This window comes from Pseudopipra pipra, chromosome 5 (assembly GCF_036250125.1).
Source record: "Pseudopipra pipra isolate bDixPip1 chromosome 5, bDixPip1.hap1, whole genome shotgun sequence".
In the NCBI taxonomy this organism is placed as follows: Eukaryota; Metazoa; Chordata; class Aves; order Passeriformes; family Pipridae; genus Pseudopipra; species Pseudopipra pipra.
The window spans coordinates 30143997-30163331 of NC_087553.1; the positions used below are offsets into that span (position 1 = coordinate 30143997).

At 36.6% G+C, this 19335-nt stretch overlaps 1 protein-coding gene across 5 annotated transcripts in view; it reads left to right on the forward strand.

Moving 5' to 3' along the window:
* NR2C1 (nuclear receptor subfamily 2 group C member 1) overlaps window positions 1-14466 on the forward strand; it is a 51052-nt gene extending 36586 nt beyond the window's left edge. For all 5 annotated transcript variants that reach the window (XM_064655435.1, XM_064655433.1, XM_064655431.1 and 2 more), the window contains 6 exons: window positions 2504-2666; window positions 4049-4170; window positions 7265-7404; window positions 9276-9413; window positions 13265-13370; window positions 13910-14466. In XM_064655435.1, coding sequence (XP_064511505.1) covers window positions 2504-2666; window positions 4049-4170; window positions 7265-7404; window positions 9276-9413; window positions 13265-13370; window positions 13910-14084 — 844 coding nt within the window. In that variant the 3' untranslated portion in view covers window positions 14085-14466. The remainder of the gene's footprint in view (window positions 1-2503; window positions 2667-4048; window positions 4171-7264; window positions 7405-9275; window positions 9414-13264; window positions 13371-13909) is intronic.
* The last annotated feature ends 4869 nt before the right edge of the window (window positions 14467-19335 follow it).

Consider the following 19335-nt stretch of genomic DNA (forward strand, 5'->3'; position numbering starts at 1 on the left):
TTCTACAGATGCTGATTTGGGCTTTTGTTGTGTCCTCCTAAGTATAAAGAATATGCTGTGTAACAGTATGATGTGTAAATAGCTTTGTTGTACGTGCTGATAAACATCATTCAGTCCTATGGCTGTTCAAAGAGATGTAGTAATCTTTTATTTCCTTGCACTTTCAGATGCTTTTTTTTGCCAAGTTCAGAGTTTCTGTTCAGTTTTAAAAATCTGTGTTTGAAAAGGCATCAGGTTCTCTCAGCCAGAGAGCTTGAAAGAGCTCTGACTCAGCATACTCATGTCCAGTAGGTTACATAATAGATTTACAGTGGGGAGATTCAAGTTAAACATTCCTTTGAAAGGGAAGTTGTTACCCAAGGAGAAACTAAAATCTTTCTCTACATCATTGATTTTCTTGTCAGGCCCTATGCCAGCTTGATCTGTCAGACAGAGATGTTTACTGAAGAAAAGGAGTTTAAGGGATTTCGGAGAGTACGTTTTATCCATCCATACTTTTATTTTATTATATTTCATTGCTTTCAGCTACAGTAGTTATGCTTTCACTATTGCTGCTATGAACGTAGTGTACAACTTTTGCTGCTAGTACCCCACTACTTTTATATTGTAATTTTATATGCCTTGTCCTCTAATGCTTCATTATGTTCATTCTTTACAGTTTATCTGCAGTCCTGTGTATCTGTCAGTGACTAAGCCTGGTGAAAAGAGAACCAAAGTTGTTTATAGCAAAGGATATCAATAGCATGTATTTTATTATGGATTATGCCTTTTTCTCTCACTTTGTGGGCTAGACTTTTGTAGCTTTCAGGCAAGCTTTGTTCTAGATTCTCTTTTCATTGGTGTTTTACCTTACAGTCATTGCTCATGTTGAAAATGTCAGGAAAAAGACCCTGTCAGGAAAAGACCCACAAAGCTGAGCCCTGAGGAAGCAAAGTCACTACTGGCTTCTGCTGGCTTACTCCTGCTACAACAAGAATGAGGAAAAAAGTATCATGGGCAGACATGGTTAATCAGTGTACCTGCCTACACTATTAAAAAAGGACTCTTCAGCCTGTGCTGAATAAATACAGGATAGTGACAGATGCATATGACATTTACCTTTTGGGGAAAGGGGAGGTCATGTTCCTCTCTTACCTTTCTGTCCCTGCCACATGAAGACCACTGCAGAGATTCTATTTTTTCCTAAAAAGCACCTTCCACTGAGCTGCGAGGTTTGCCTGTTCTACCTAAGACTGCAAAGAGTGAGCCATGCAAGACCTGAAACTCAAATCTCCTGGCAGGATTCCAATTGTATAGCTTGTAGAGCTTAGCCATGAATACATTCCCTTTGTGCCTACTTTGCATTTGCCAGAGACAGAAGATGGCCCACATATACCTCTTGTATGCCCAGTCACCCTCATGTGTACACATGTATACAGTCTAGTGAGGATCAAAAAGTAGTTCATTTACCATCTCAAGCCTTGAGGCAGTGTCAGCAGCTCTTTCATTGTGATGTTTCATTTGGTTGTAAATGCTTACATCAAACATCTAGTTTTTTTAGCATGTTAGTGAGTTCAGTGAGCTAGGGAGCGGAGGGGGAAGAGAAGGTGGCAAAGTTCTACTCCAGACTTCAGCATTAAATCAGTGATTTTAGACTCTGTGATAATAAACACCTCTACGAGTTGAGAATCAGCTCTACATACAAGCTGATAATCAGCTTTTGTGAAGTTTTCAGACCTCAGTTGTGTAAGTTTTTCATGTGACACTGCATACAAATGATGCTGCTCTCAGGATATGTCATCTATCTGTAGGCAGTGATCAAGTCTGTGTATTTTTAATTGAAGGTGTGTCACTTGTGGTTCTCAGGTGTATTTGTGAAGAGAAAAACAATGCATCTCTTATCAAGCAGCAAAATACTGAGTAATATATCTATGCTTGGTGTGACATCTCCACTCTAATATTTGTGCTTGTGACAGACAGGAGTCACTGCCACACATCAGAGGACTAAGGATGGTATTGAAAGCATGGGAGTGCTTTCTCTTACATAGCTTGAAGCAGTCTTTTCAAATTCAGTTGAAAAACCTAACCGCAACTCATTACTTAACAAAAAAAAAATCTTACTCTGTGCTTCTTATCAGTAAAAACCTGTAAAATGTATATGTGCACTAAGTGACTGTAACAGCATCTGATGATCAGGTCCTCAAAATGCTCATGCCAGCACTCTCAGTAAACATCACTAAAGAGATCTTGAAAGGCAAACTGTGATTCAGCAGCACAACCAATATGTCAAAACTGTGAATTTGTTGGCAACTTGTGTGAACAGGATCTGCTGCTAATTTTTGTTTCAGAGTTCAGTGGAATGTCAGGAAAAGTATGTTACTGACTTTTATTTTCCAAACCTCATTCTTTTAAACAGACGTTTAAATACAGGTTTCAGATTCATGCATTTTCCTCTTAAATTGAAACGGTCTCTAAAATGAAAGTTTATTTCTTTTTGTTTGTTTGCTTGTTTGTGATCTTACAGGGCATTTGATACTCTTGCAAAAGCATTAAATCCGGCAGAGAGCACAGCATGTCAGAACTCTGAAAGTATTGATGCCAATGCACAGCTGCTTGGTGGAGAAACAAGCACGAGTGTCGTTGAAATAGAGGGGCCACTACTCAGTGATGCTCATGTAGCATTCAGGGTACTGAATATTTTTGTTACTGTTGACTATTTATAACCATTTTAACATAGTAATGTAAAATAATTATCTGATTAAATCTTATTTTGAATTTCTTACAGGAGTAACTATTATTAGTAACTATTAGTTCAGGTATTTGCATTAATTTCCAATGAATTAATGTTATGAACACCACTTTTGTTCACTGGTTCGCTGTTTAGGAAAAAGCACAGCACTCTTCAGTGGTTTAGCTGCACTGTTTATTTTATAGTTTTTTACCTTAAAAATACTGGATAATCCATGCAAGAAGATATACACAGACAAAGTGTCGCATGAAGCAGAGTCAGCGTCCACATTCTCACTTGTTAACAGTGGATCTGATGCAATCTGTAACTGGATTTTGAGACTTTTAAGCGTATTTGTCAGTTTATTCTTTGTGTAGATACCCTATTTTAGTATTAATTGACTTGAATGATTAAGGGAGAATACAGTTTCTGTGTTAGTGAGCCATATATTTTCTGGCGTTATTTCTCATTTTACAAGCCTGCAGAAATTCTTCTATCCCTTTTTTTTTCCTCTTCATATTATTCATGGACAAATCAAAAGAGCTTGCTCATCTGAAAACTTCTTCAGTACTAGGTATTTGACTAACCTTTGCCCCTCTTATCGGCATCTGTTTTGATCAGTCGAATAAACATCTCTTAAGGCAAATGTCAAGGGTTTTTTTTTTTAATTATGTTAGCCAGACTGTTATATTAAGTACTATTAATTTCTGAAGATGGAACTACAGTGCTATAATTAGCAGTTTTGAGTCAAATCTCACTTTCTTCACATATGCAAGTAATGTCACTGATTTTACTCATGGACATGGAGAAAGGTAGAGCTGGTCCTTTCTGATGTATATTGGTTATACATTTTGGGAGCATCTGTGTATTAGGTATTTTACTCACACATCAAAATATTTTTGATGTATTTCTTTGTAAAATATTAATTGAAAGTACAAAAAAAGATGTGACATAGAATTCACACGCACTCTCTTCAGGAGTTGTGGTAACCCCTTTAGTGTAAGCAACTTCATTCCAGTTACAATGATTCTTCTCTCTTATTCTTTCAGTGTCTCAAAAGTTGAATTGTATTTGGGATTTTCCATCTCCAGGTGTCCCAGACAGGAGTCTTTATCTTCGAATCAGAATTTTTGCCTTTTTTCTTGCTTTTTAGTTACTATAGCATATAACAGTGTGGCTAATAATGAAGAAGTCAGTCATTCAATTTTATGTCAGGATTATATCATGTTTATTTAAAAAAACAATTTACTTTTTCACTTACAAGAAACTCCTAAGACTGATTTTTTTCTAAACATATTATGAAGAAAGTAAAAAGTCTTGCACTTTTTCTATGATTGCCAGCTCACCATGCCTTCTCCTATGCCTGATTATCTTAACGTTCACTATATCTGCGAGTCTGCCTCCAGGTTGCTTTTTTTGTCCATGCACTGGGCACGTTCCATTCCATCTTTCCAAGCTTTAGGGTAAGTGTTCAGTTACTCTATTCACTTATGTTGTGAATATGTGCTTTTTAATTTTTTATTTTTGCTGTCTTCTTCGGGGACTTTTTGATATAAAACTACTTATTAAAACTGTTATAAATCTTAGTAAGGTAAACTTTCTGAATTAAAACTACTCCCGATTTGAGTCTAATTCAGGATTTTGGTTGGGTTTTGAAGGAAAAAGCAGTAGATTTATAACAGTCAAATGCCTGCACACTGCTGCTACTTCAATATAATTTTAGTAAATAGGAATTCCTATCAGGTTTTTAATAGCTACAGCCTTAGGCTATGTCCTGATTGCTTATCAGGCAATCATCAAATAAAAGCTCCTTTTTTATTTTTACCTTTATAAGATGAATTAGTAGTAATAATTTTGCCTTTAATAACCTCTATGAATAAAATGGTTAGCTAGATTCATTAAAGGTTCAGAATGAAGTTGTCTAATTTCAGAGGATTTTCTAAAAATAAAATAGTTCCTGTAACCAGAAAGTAATTCTTACTGTTCTTTTTACAGTTGGTATAACATCCTGCTTCTCCATTGGAATTCAATGTATCACTTAAAATTCATAAGCTAAATGTAGTAGTCCATTGCTTATCGTCATGAAAAAACATCTCAAAACTGCATGGGGAAAACTGACTTATGTTATTTTCAGAAGTAATTTTATGAAGATCCATCAAACAAATAAAGATACTGTATCAGCTCTGACACAAATGGAGTATAAATCATGTTTGCTCTCATCTGCATTGCTGTCATCTCATAGCATATGACTGTGGCAGCAAAGAGAATGCTGTTTTAAAATGAGGGATTGTCCCCTTTTCCAGGAAGGCTGTCAAAAGCAGGATGATCTGGTTACCATTTGTGTTTACTCAGATGCTTAAGCCAAATGATTCTACACTATTTAAGGAAAAATGCTATATTGTGTGTAATTAAGCCTGTGTTTTGGAGAAGGAAAAAGGAATATTCTATATAGTTAAAGAATAGCAAAGGTAAAAAATAGGTAAATATGATGTTTTATTTTGGTAGAAATTGTTGCCCTGCAGAATTTAAAAATACATAGCAAATGAACATAGTACATTACATCGTTATCATTTTTTAAAAGGTGTTTGTAACAGAAAGACACTGCAAATTAGTGCTCTAATGAAAAATGGGAATTGCTTTTTAAAAATAAAATTTATACAGAAGACCTGTCTCTCCAAAAAGATCTAGCAAGACATGCTTATAGAAAAATCTGCACATGTTCTTTTAATATGTTACTTCCCAATATATTTTTCTGTTTGAGTAAAAAATATGGAGGAGTAAGCTGTCTTAATAGTGTTAATATTCACCTATGCTAGCATTTACAGACCCAGACAAGATCATGGGCAACAGTATATTTAAACACAATTTAACATCAATATAGTTTTCCTTTTGAAGAGCCTTAAAATAGGAACTATTTTCAAGTGGAAATTTATTTGAAATTAATGCAGTCTTTTTAGTTTGAGCACAGTATGTCTTATAATTTTGACTTTTAGAAGGGTGACTCATTTCACTTTTTAAATGAAGAGAAATTCATGGAGCTGATGAGCCAAACCAAAACCATAGTAATGGTTTTGTAAGGAAGATGGATAATTGGATGGATATCCAGATGGTTCCCTTCTCAGGCAATGTTCTCCTTAGTCACATCAAGATAGTTGCCTTTGGCCCAGTCATGTAGGTAATGATACCAAATCACTGCTTAGTTCATCTTCCTGCACGAGCATCTTGGTAGGCAAGAGTTTCTTACTGAAAGGTTCATCAGGCTGGTTACAGCCTCTTAGTGTTTTGAGGCCGCTTAAGCAAACTTGAGAGCTGGTTCTGGTCTGTTTGATCAGCCATAAAGATGCTCTAGATGAGATGTTTATCTACACATATATCAGATGAGCAGCCAGTACACCTTTTTTTCACTGTTTCTCAGCATAGTCCCTTTGACAGGAGCTGAATGAGGATGTGACAAATATGTGCAGAAGCCATATGTACAGTATCAAGTCTTCCAAGAACTTGATCATAGTAAAAAACATTGCCCTCAGCAAGGTTTCTGTAATCCAGTTAAGAACAAGGCTACATTCACCTGTCATTTGGCATCTTTGTATTGCAACAAATCATCAAAAATGTTCTTGAAGATGACAGCTTCGTTCCTGCAAAAATCTATTCCATTGTATTTTTGTAGTTGAAATCCTAGCTTTAATATGCTTTTCTTCCTTGATAGGTCTTGTGCTTCTTTTAGATTTCCATTATTTATATTCACTGGATAAAACTGTGAAACATGGTACCTGACTTTGACTCCTTACTGGTAGGATTTCCTTTTTAATGTACTGAGCTCTTGTTAAGCTCTGCGAATTAGAGATGCCTGGCATTACTGAAAATTAGGTTACTAATATGGAAGTGGCTGGATTGCATTGATATATTTAATTTTAAGTTTCAGCATTTGAAAAAAAATCCTGACTACGCATGAAGCTGAATGTAAGGACTGATTCTTTCAGCAAAGAAATCCTCACGACTGTTACTTATACTTTGAAGTCTGTATTTCAAACCTTTATTCCAGACATGAAAGGAATGCAGAAAATAGCAGTCAGGAAGCTCGAAAGCTTGATCTCACATGTTCCATTTCACACGTATCTTTAATTAAAAAGTTATACCGACCTGTCCGTTTTCAAGTGAGGGAAAAAAAAAAGACGTTTGAGTCTGTTCTACATCCACAGTACAGGGACAGTGCAAACTTTTTTTTTGTCCATGCATGTAAATGTTATTCAGAAACTAGTGTAAATCCTAAGAAAACTAGCACGATGGAGTATGCTGCGACAGTTGTCATTTATTGTTACTTCAGCTCACTTTTGTGATGGAAATCTATCTCGGTTTAGGTCAATTTCTTTAAAAAGGTCACTTTAAACCAGGTGTTTTAATTCTAGCGTGAAGAGAAAAAGGATGCAGGGCTTCAATTTGGTAGTGGTTGCAATGGTTGAATTAGATTAATATTTTATGAAGCGTTCTTCAAATTAAAAAGAAGTATGAATGCAAATGGCTGGTTTTATTAAGTGAAATTATTGTGTTTTTTAATAGACAGGATAACAGCATATCATTAGTAAAAGCCTGCTGGAATGAACTTTTTACGCTTGGTCTAGCACAATGTTCACAAGTTATGAATGTGGCAACTATATTATCTGCGTTTGTTAATCACCTTCAAGGCAGTTTACAGCAAGGTAAGTTGTATACTATGCACACATCACACTTGGGGAATTACTTGATTTTTTTAAGTTTTGAACTGCACAGAAACTTTTTACTTATCCTTCAGTTGTTAATGTAAGTTTGCTGTTTATAGAATTTCACGGTTAGTATTGAAATAAATAATACTAGAAACTTCAGTTCACAAGATGGAATTTTTTAGCAATTTTGCAAAAATCAGCTATGCTAATATTTACCTCCAAATTAAAAAGAAATAAATATACATATATATAACAATAATCCATCTGTCTAATATGGATTGGCATTTACTGGGGTTGATTTTATTATGTATGGTAATGTCTAATAGTGCTCTGCTGTTCTGTTAATATCATCAGCCCAAATTAGGAATATTTTGGGCAAGATCAAATGTTGAGAACACGAGTGTACTGTGAATATGATTCCCCTGTATCAAGTGTATAAAGTAATGACCCACCTGTCCTTTTCATAGCTGTGACACAAAGCAGCTGAACGCCAACTTGGTGATACACTTCCTTTACATAACTTGGCTTGTTGACTTCTGTATCCTAGTTTTAGTCTAGATGCAAGTCTTCATCAGATCTTCCCTAAATACACTTTGTTCCTTGTTAATCCTATGTCCTGCATCTTTGGCATATTTATATTCAAATGAAAGACATGTCAGTTGACGTCTTTCATTTGTTCTTCTGAGCAGGAGAGGAGTCTTTTAGCTAATCTTTGTGTGCTTGTGAACGCTCACAAGGTTGTCAGCACTAAAAGCTAACCAGTCAATAGTCTTCATCAGTTCATAGTCCTAACTCATTATTAATAAGGCACATGCACATACAAAAATCTAAGCATTTTCAGGTTTAACTAGATTTTTGAGTTGTTTGCTGTTAGGGATATGAAAATTCACTGTTGTTGATGCTATGCAAACACAGCTTGGTCAGCTGGAAAAAGACAGCTCACTTGACTATAGATTTTTCATCTTCTTTTATGATTAGGTAATTAAAGAACTATTTCTGGGGGATTTTCATGATTTAAAACAATCCACAAGATGCTCCTATAAATAACAATTGTTTAAAAAACCCTGATCCAACTACAAAATGTACTGGATTAGCTAAAGATACTAACAAAACTGTGATTGTCTTTAGGGGGGATATAAATGGAATCTGTAAACTATGGTCTATGTAATTTTTAAAGCATGTTCACCAAAACAGGTATTTTAGTAATTAATCATGTTTTTATCATTACTACAAATCCATATTTCTACCATTTAAATACGGAATTCAGTTTGAATGCAAAAACCAGTTGTGCAGTATGCCAGCTGCAGTATCTCCAAGCGATAACAAGTTTGTGGGATCCAGGGGCTTTAGTTTGATGGATTACGGAGGGAATGGGATTTTCAGGCTCACCCAAAGGGAACAGCTGTGCACCAACCACATTCCCCTCAATGCAGATCAGGAAAGGTGTATAGTACACCTTCTGCAGCAGTGAGGTGGTCTTTGATTAAGATAACCCATGAAGCTGTACACTAACCTGCTGCATGGCACCTGACCCTGAGACATAGAGCACAGAGCTGCAATAGCAGTGTATTCTTTACTTACACAGTCTCTTCCTTCCTCGATCATTTCAAGCTCTAGTCCATGCCTGATTACTGGAGGCTTTAGTGGCAGGAGGAATCCTTACTGTACTATTGAAGGCGGGAAAAGGGATTGTTACAGTCCATAATTGTTGGTGTCAAGATTATTCAGACCTAATAGGAATGTATAGATGGCGTAGATTTCCCACTGTTTGAATCTAATAAAATAATGATTTTTAATATTCCGGTGTGAGCACATTTTTTGCATGTGTGTTGACTTGGCATTTTATATTTATGTGTGTGTTGACTCAGATAAGCTGCCAACAGACAGAGGAAGACTAGTAATGGAGCATGTCTTCAAATTGCAAGAGTTCTGTAACAGCATGGTTAAGCTTTGTCTAGATGGATATGAATATGCATATTTGAAAGCTATCGTCCTCTTCAGTCCTGGTATGTAATTATTCCAAATGTAAAACTTTAACTGTGCTATTTGTTGCCATATAACTTCTGCCTGTTTCATCATACTGTTATTCGCAGAATTACTGCCTCATTTGTTGAGGAATCTTGGAGGGTGTGTAATGAGGACTGTAGGAAAAGGAGGGTTAATCTTTTAATATAAATAGTTGGATGTTGCTTTGGGGACTTTTTTTGCAGGGGGACTTTAATTCTTTTTATTTGGGAATCTTATTCTTACCTCTGCCACTGATGCTTCTTGTTGGTTTGGGTTTGGTTTTTTGATTGTTTTTTTTCCTTTTAATTTATTTATTTATTGCCCTTAATTATGTGCCTGTTTTCTGGGGTACATTTTCTGAGGACCTGCAGTTTAATTTTCCGAAGTGTTGCTCTTGCACATCCAGCTGAGATGGATTGAAGTTGGGTTTTTAACGTATGAAAGATTTATCTCTCTGGTCAGCGATTCTCACATGCAAAATTACAGAAACATCACCTTACTCCACACAGATATTTTAATAACGCAGATAGCATTTCTGGTGAGTGAACACCACAAACATTCACTTATATTATTATTATTTCTGTCTTCTAAACGGTATTTGCTTAATGTACTCTCTCTAGTGTTAATGCACATATATTAGACAGTGAAGGTAAGATAATTATTTTTTCCTTATGGGTGATTAGTCTACAATAAGGAGGAAAGAGTCCTCTGGTTATGGTAGATAGTGACTGAGTGGTTAGATTGTGTCACCAGTATAATTGGACCGTAGAAATTACAAAATTAATTAATTTTCTTTATTTGAAAGTTGTAGAATTAACTTTTCACTAAAGGCATTCAGATATTATATCAGTATCCTGCAGGTCTTAGATTCATCATTTAGAATTGGGATTTAATATAAAGCCAAAACCAAATATTTGATAAAAGAAAAATTTATAAACCTCAAGTACTTTCTGTATCTCCAAGATTTTTTCACTGTCACATTTAGAAAGTAAATCTTCAGTCACCCCATTTTGCATTTGAAAGTTTTAAAGGCATCAACAGCTTCCTTAATCCTTGTTGCTCTGCCTTTTGTAGATGATGATGTCCCATAGAAAAGATTGGAGCAGATGTTAAAAAGCTGACAGAATCTTAGTGACCTTCCCCTGTCTGTAGTGTAGGACATGGAGGAGAGCTGGGTATTTGGTTCTTGTCAGTTCTGTAGATTTATTAGATCTAAGAAGACCTTTCTTTTTCCATTCAGTTGCAGTTCACCCTTTCACAGAAAAATCAGTTGAGGTGAGCAAATTTTTTGGAATTTGGACACTTCCAAAATGTAAATTCTAATATATAGAATTTATATATTGTGAGGTTCTTGCTTTGCAGTTTCCCTCATATTTGCATGATCTTTTCTATATGGAGTATCTACAAGAAGTATCTATATCTCCCAGTAAGAGTGGCAGCATCAGCAGGAATTCATGGCATTCATCTGAGTGTGCAAACAAAACCCTGCATATCTTCCACTGATACACACACACACACACACATGCATTGCATTAATGGAAGATTTCTGAGATGAAACAATTCTTGAAAATAAGAGGTGGTATAAGTAGAGTCAGAACTTTCCAGGAAAGATGTTAAATTCCCAGAGGATATTGCAGTGATACTCTTCTACTGTGTATCACTAACAAAAATCAGATCCTGTGTGTTTTCATTATGGAACATAATCCTGTTGTCAGTCCTCATGACTAGGAAGGTCTTGCATGGTTTTATGTGTTTGCTTTTACAGTCCACTGAATCACAGGAACAGTTTCAGCTTCTTGATAAGCAGGACCCACCATGAGTTTAAACACAATATTAAGCATGCTTGAAAATGTTTGCAGTTTTTCTCTTCTGCTGAGGACTGAAGAGTTGCCTGGACTTTTTGTCATTATTTCAGAAGAGGCGGAGATTTTCTCAAAGTGAATGGCGGGAGGGTGTTTGCTGGTTTAATTTTAGTAGATAATGCTTGCAGGAGATGTAATTCTCCTTTAGGTGTTCTTACTCCAAAGTAGTCCTTTTGTGGCATTCCTATACTGAGAACTTGTACACATTGTACACACTTGTACACATTGTACACATACAAAGAAAATGATGGAAGAATACCTCAAGCCCTTTTTCTTAGAATGATGTCCACTAGGACTTATGATAGAATCCTTTGGAAAAATCAGTCCTGTCAGACACCTGAAAATACTAGCCTAGGAACCTTGCACTTGCAAAACAATATTTACTTATTTGTTCAGATTGAAGTTTATTTATCTCCTTCCAATTATACTTGACAACACATAAGGTAGAAGGAAAAATATGTTGGGAAAAGACTATCCAGTCACATGATGGAGAAAAATTTTCTTTAGCTCACGTTTTCAGGATCACATTACTAATGATGTGTATCTGCTTTAATGGCAACATGTTCTCAATACTCTTGATCCTGTGAGCCATATAACAAAATCTTCATGTACCTGAAAGTCATGTTTAGTATCTTGAACGGAAGGTTGTTCTGGCAGTGATTCACAGGCCAGGAATTGCAGGGATTTTACTGCTTTGCTACAGAATGGGGCTGGGCTGCACATGCAGCAGAGCCCTAGGCTAAGAACCTCTGCTTTAGTAGGCCCTGGTGATTTTCTGTCTTCTGTGCCAAGCCAGCTGTTTGATTGCCACAGGACAGCCCTGGGCAAAGAGATCAGTGTAAAGGGTGTGCCGAGAAGACTTGGCTGCAAGTGTACTAGCACTGATCTTCAAAGTACTGTTTCCAGAACTTGACTTTAGCTGCGTTCCTGACATTGCTCTAAAAGAAGCGCCATGAAAGGGTGCATTTTACTTGACAATGATAGCTCTTCAAAATATGTTGCTTTGTATGAACTAATTAACCTCTTGTCCTCTGCATGAATTCGAAATCACGCTTTCAGAATGACTGAATTACTATATAGAACAAAATACTCCTCTGTGAAATAATGCATTCAGGGGAGTGCAACGTATCACCTAACTGCTGAATTGCTTCCAAAGCTTCTTTATCCACAGAGCAAAAATCTCTTGGGTTTGTTTACTGGTTTTGTGTATTTGGAGAGGAGTGTGACTGTTAGAAACAGTCTTTTATCTCACAAAATTTGGCAGCTCGTTTAAGATGCCATTTGTGCAAAATAAAATTATGTGATTTGTTATGCTACTATGACAGTAACATTTTTTCATTAAGATGGATAATAAAAATTACAGACCATGTAGAGAGTTCCGAATTACTGGATAATAATTTCCTAATGTGATCTGGCAGTTAGGTTGATATCCTTTCATTTTAGTAAGATTAAGACTTCAAGTGTTCAAATCACTGCTAAAAATTATGTGGAGCACATTTGAAATTTTTGCACCAAATAGTTGAAAAAAAAATATTATCTGCTATATATCTTTCACAGTTTTTAGGAAACAAATGGTTCACAGCTTTTTATTCTGCTTTTTCTGTTGATCTTAATTTTATCCTTCACATCCCACCCAAATACTATTTGTGCATAAAATATTTCAGTAAATGTCAGTGTATTGAAACAATGCTGTTCTACTGCTACGCAGAGAAGAGAGTGGTATCATCAAGATTAATGTAAACATTGCAAGCACTGAATTTATTTGAACTCTTCAAAATGTCTGGTTTTATTTATGAAAAGCTAAGTAAAACATAAGCCTAGAGGAAGAGAAATATAAGGAAGCAGTGTCCTCCGCTAAAAGTGGAGTTGCTGCAGCTACCATATAATTATTTCAGTGTTTACAGTTGGAAAATCTGGATGGATTTTAATGCAGCTTGTATAGAACAGGTATAACAATGAAGAGTATTTGTTTTGGTTTTTTTTTTCAGATCACCCAGGTCTAGAAAATGTGGTACAGATTGAGAAATTTCAAGAAAAGGCTTATATGGAGTTCCAGGACTATGTAACAAAGGCATATCCAGATGATACTTACAGGTCTGTAAATTTAGATGCTCACTTGATTGATTGTCTTTCAGCGTCATTGATGGTACTGATTTGTACAGTATTTCATGTAATAGATAATGTACATTTTCTTCTTACCTCCTTAAAGGTAAAAAATTACCTTTAGAACACTTCAAATATTATGCATGTGCTCATACATACTATGAATATTATTTGTCTACTCATTCATTATTAATTTCTAAAATTAAATATCAGAAATAAATATTATTAACATTCAATTTGAATTGCACCTATTTGGAATATTTCATCATTTAGACTAAATCCAAACATTATACAGTCCATGTAATTGACAGGCATACTCACATGTTCTGTACTGTTAAAGACATGACTAAACATAAATTTGATGCTCTCCTGATTTAAATATTTAAGCCTTTCATTAACTAGATAGAAGAAATTTTGACCAGTAATGTCCCTTGTCAATTTTTTCTCTTCTTTAACTAATAACTTCATTGTGAATAACACCAAAATCTGTGATCTGCCAAGTAACACTTTTTACCAAACTTATTTTCCAGACTGTCTAGACTTCTCCTCCGATTGCCTGCTCTTAGGCTGATGAGTGCTGCCATCACTGAAGAGCTGTTCTTCGCAGGACTGATTGGAAATGTCCAGATTGACAGCATCATCCCATATATTCTGCGAATGGAGACAGCAGAGTACAACTCCCAGATCATAGGTCATGCCGTATAAAAGTAGCAGTCCAGGATTCTGTACCATGGCAGTCATGGTGATGTAAATGCATACCCTGTCTCCAAGAGATGGTAGTAAGCCTTTCAAAGCACCTTTCCAAAGAAGGCTCATATTCCTCCTTTCCAGTACACTTGGGAAACATGGTGGAGTGTATTATGATATAGGATCACTTCCTATTTTTCATCTATCGTCAAGGACTTGTAAATTAACTTGATATCTGAAGAAAAGTAAGAATTGTCTATCCTATTTTTGTAGATAGACGGACTTGGAATATTTGTTTATGAAGTCCAGGCTTATGAGGAAACTGAAGAAGCTTTGACTGAACTAAGGTATCTTGAGTTAGTGTGATGTTTTAGAGAAATAAATTAACTTTGCTCTCCAAGTTGTGTTTTCGGTGTTTTGCTGCTAGTTCATTCTTACTTATCAAATTGAAAATACATGATCAAACATCCTGAAAAGGCCAGTGTTTCCATGCAAACAAGACCAAACTTAGTTTTGGCTTTTGTTTTGAAGAGAGTTGTTTCTTGCTGAACTGAACACTGGATACCATTACAAGTTCAGGGAAAGTAGAGGAAGTTCACATTTTAAAATATTCTGTTGTTATGTGGATGCACTTGATCAGAAGTGAAGCAGCGAAGATTCGGTACTGTTTTGCAGATACACCAGAACACTGTGTTGTAATATCACATGGTAGCAGACATAAGCTGGTTTATACTATGAAAAACTGACAGAGAAGTGTGTACTGCAGGTATTCAAAGACAGCATACTCCTTTTTTTTCTGGTCTCAGAACTTAAAGCTTTTTCACCCTACCCTTCCCTCTTTCATACTCAGTGCCCAGTGATGGAGGCATTCTAGATGCCTCTTAACTTGTGCCCGTGTCTTTATTTTTTTATTATCGTTAGCCTTTGGCTACGTAGTTCTCTTTTTCAACCAGTCCTGAATGATTATTTTTTAAATTTGAGTTTGTCAAATCCAGTGCCCCTCCCTATAGGAGCATGGTCTCTGCTGCTTTTCCTTTCCTCATTAGAAATGGGTCTAGATACTCCATACATGTTGCCTGAATCATATTCCATGGCTCCGCCTAAGAATGGATTTTAATGTTTTTCAGTCTTGAGGCATGTGACTCACTTGACAAGTAATACTGACACATCCCTAGCACATTTATTACCTGTTGCTTAAAGTGAGAGAAGTATCCCAGTGAAAGTGTTGGTCTACTTCAGACAATAGCATTTAGGATTATCTGAATCTTGGATCAAGACCAAGTTCTATTTAGCACGAACTCTTTCTTTCTCTGGCAAAACTGGTGAGGAAGAGCCTCACACAATCAAGAAACATATGGTTGCACCAAAAATTACTTAGCCAGAAGATCAGCTTAAAAGGAAGCCCTTGCCCACTCTGCAGTAGCAGCTCCAAGGCCACCCTAACACCAAGAGACTACTAAATGAGAATTGAGTTCTGTAGTTCTTGTGTTCTGTAGTTTTTCTCAGCACCTGAGGATCACAACCAGTCAAAAAGAATCTGAGAACTGCCTCTGACCCTGAATTTCTGTGTTCTTGTCAATTCTACTAACTGAGCTGCTTGGATCTTCCTCCACCCAAGCTCTGTAATACAATATTGTATCATAGAATCATAGAATCAGAGAACGGTTTGGGCTGGAAGGTATCTTAAAGCTCATCTTTTTCCAACCCCCTGCATGAACAGGGATGCCTTCCACTAGACTAGGTTGCTCAAAGCCTCATGCAGCCTAGCTTTGGACATTTCCAGGGATGGGGCATCCACAACTTCTCTGGGCAGCCTGTTCCAGTGCCTCACCACCCTCACAGTAAATAATTTCTTCCTAATATCTAATCTAAACCTACTCTCAGTTTGAAACCATTCCCCCTTGTAGTCTCTTTCCATTTTTCTTGTAGGCTCCCTTCAGGTACTGGAAGGTGCCTAAGCCTTCTCTTTTCCAAGCTGAACAATCCCAATTTTCTTAGCCTTTCCTTGCTGGAGAGGTGCTCCATCCCTCTAATCAACTTGATGGCCCTCCTCTGGATTCACTCCAACAGATCAATGTCTTTCCTGTGCTTGGGACCCCAAACCTGGATGCAGCACTCCAGGTGAGGTCTCACCTGAGCAGAGTAGAGGGGCAGAATCCTGCCCCTCACCCTGCTGCCCACACTGCTTTTGATGCAGCCCAGGACACAATTGGCTTTCTGGGCTGTAAGTGCACATTGCCGGGTCATGTCCAGCCTCTCATCCAACAGCACCCCCAAATCCTTCTCTGCAGGGCTGCTCTCAGTCCTTTCATCTCCCAGCCTGTATTGATGCTGGGGGTTGCCCTGACCCAGGTGCAGCACCTTGCCCTTGGACTTGTTATACCTTATGAGATTCCAGTGGGTCCACTGGATGCCATCCAGAGCAGGTCCCTCTGGACGGCATCCCATCCTTCAAGTGTGTCAACTACACCACTCAGCTTGGTGCCATCTGCAGACTTGGTGAGAGTGCACTCGATTCCTTCATCTGTGTCATTAATGAAGATATTAAATAACACTGGTTATTAAATAATACAGACCCCTGAAGGACACCACTTGTCACTGATGTTCATCTGACTCTGAGTCACTGACCACTACCCTCTGGATGTGACCATCCATCCACTTTTTTATCCATCTAACAGTCCACCCATCAAATCTATCTCTCTCCCATTTAGAAAGAAGGGTGTTGTGGTGGACTGTACTACAGGATTGGTCATATCCAATCCACAGACCAATGCACTCAGAGCTGTGGACCCCTAATGGGATGGAGCCACCCCTCTGCTGTACCTTGGCACTTACTGACTTGCTGGAGGACAGCTTTTAGTGTGGAGCTGGCCATGGCAGCTGAGCTCTCTTCCCACATGGAATGTGGTGAAACTCTACCTTGTGTTGGAATGTTTTGGGGGAGAATGTTGTGCGGGAATGTTTTGCATCAGAACCTTTTTCTCTGGATTTCTCTTCTTGCTTCCCCTTTGTGCCCTAGTCTGAACACAAGTTAGCCTACTGCAGTAACACATGAACTGCCATCACCACTGACTGCTGGGTCAAGACTACTTTCTTAGGATGTGTTAACTCATAAGGACAAAAACCTTCGTCATGCTTCACATGAGGTTGTTCAAATTCAGGCATTTGTGTATTATGAGGGACAAAAAACCCACCCATTTTATGATCTTGGATACCTCTGACATTTGGACCTCTAAAGAGCCAAAGTGCATACTTACAACACATTGCAAGCAGCTCTGACTACTGGTAAGTGACCTTTTCCCCAAAAAAGTTTTCTTACATTTTCATAATAATATATTTTCATTGTAAGTTCAAGATTGATAAAAAGGTAGGGTGCAGCCAGTCTGTGCTGCCTGCCAAGTAATCTCTCTTGTCTTCATGATGATCTAGAAACTGCATCTCATACTGGAGATTGTTACTTCAGTGTTACTCACTTTGTTCAGCATGATCTTCATTAATTATTTTTAAATTATTTCATTAATCATTCTTAAACTATAAATTCACGTTTTTGATAAGGAATGAGGCATACCTGGGTTTTCTCAGGAATGGGAGCTTTAAAACAGGTAAATACAGGAATGAACATGGTTTTTCCTTATTTATATGTGTTAACCATTGCAGTCATCTGACAGTAATGCACAGCTCATGGAAAAGCTAAATGGTGAAGTTCTGGGTTTTTTTGGTTATTTTAAGATAACTGCTGCTCAGTTAAATGGAGCATATCAAGTTACCTTCAACTCAGGCCCTTGGTATTTCTAACACTATGATGACATGATCTCACCACCTCTGTGATTTATTGTCATTTATAGTCTTGTGAGAGAATGTTCTTTGGTACTGAATGAAAGGCTGGCGAATATTACTGGTTTCTGTCAGTAACATTGTCAATCAGCTAACAAAAATATGAGTATTGAAGCTCACTCCACCATGGATGTTAAAATACCTCAGTATTTTTGTGATTTCACCTCTAGCTTATTTTTCAACTTTTTGATCTTCGGCAGTCTTGACAGTTTTCAGAGCTAATCCGGATCTAACCAAACTGTGGCATTTACTAGCCAAAAGTAAGATGACTCTTTGCTAATGAAAGGACAAGTTTAGTTTCAACAAAATTTTCAATGTTAAGAGCAAGAAAAATAATTTTAATATAAATCACATGAAAGGAAAAAAAAACAATTTTATGTATTTTAAAATCCTATGATTTAAAGGTGAGAGTACTGTTACACATAATAAGCTTACTAGTTCAAATATTTTCCATGAAACTATATGTTGCACATGTATATGTGGGTTGTTTCATACTGCTAAAGTTCCTAGTGCAAATAACTGTTTTATATAAACTTTTTTCAAAAGTACATTCATTCCAATACCTTGCACAGTTACAGAATTATCTGTCCATACATTTATTATTGTCGTGTGGTCTTCAGTGTCAGTGAAAGTCAGTCTGTTCATTTTGAAACTGGTCTGTTCATTTTGTTCAGCCTTTGCAGTTTGGTAGTACATCAGTTTCAGTGTAAGCAATACAATGTCACTGTAGTTGTCTTGCTGTTGTATAAAAAAAATCACTATAAATGTCTTGAAACCTGGCTAAATTGGAAAATTCTATTTTGGATGTATTTTTAAAAATAAATTGTAACTTTCTATTATAGAAAACAATTGCAATATCCTATTAGTTTGTTAGTGTTTTATACAGATTGTCTATAGACCTAGAACACTGTATATGATTACAAAGAGTTTGTGGATCTTTCACATTTTTTTTACACTATGTAGTATTGTCAGTTATAATCAGTCTCTGGGATTTGTGATAGCTGCAATATCTTGCTGTTTGCTAATCTTTGTTGCTATTAACCCTTTGTTTCCATGCTTACTACTTTCTGGCCTATGAATTTGAAAATTAATAATTTATTGTAAAATTTAATTTACCAATGATTTGGTTTTTAAAATACTATATAAAAATATGTATTGTAATGAACCTTGATCACAGATCTTCATGTCATATAATGCCATAATGGATATTTGGAAATTAGTATTTGATTCATTATGGATCAGTTTTACGTTGAAAGTTATAGTATGGTTGAACAAAGTTTTTTTTCTTTTGAAAGAAACAGACCTCAGATGTTCAAGTAAACTTATCTCAATTTTAAATATTACTGGATAAACAATTAATTTAATAATGACTTGATTGTGAAAATGCTGATAACCTGCCACAAGTGTACTGAAACCTAAGACTTGTCACAAAAGA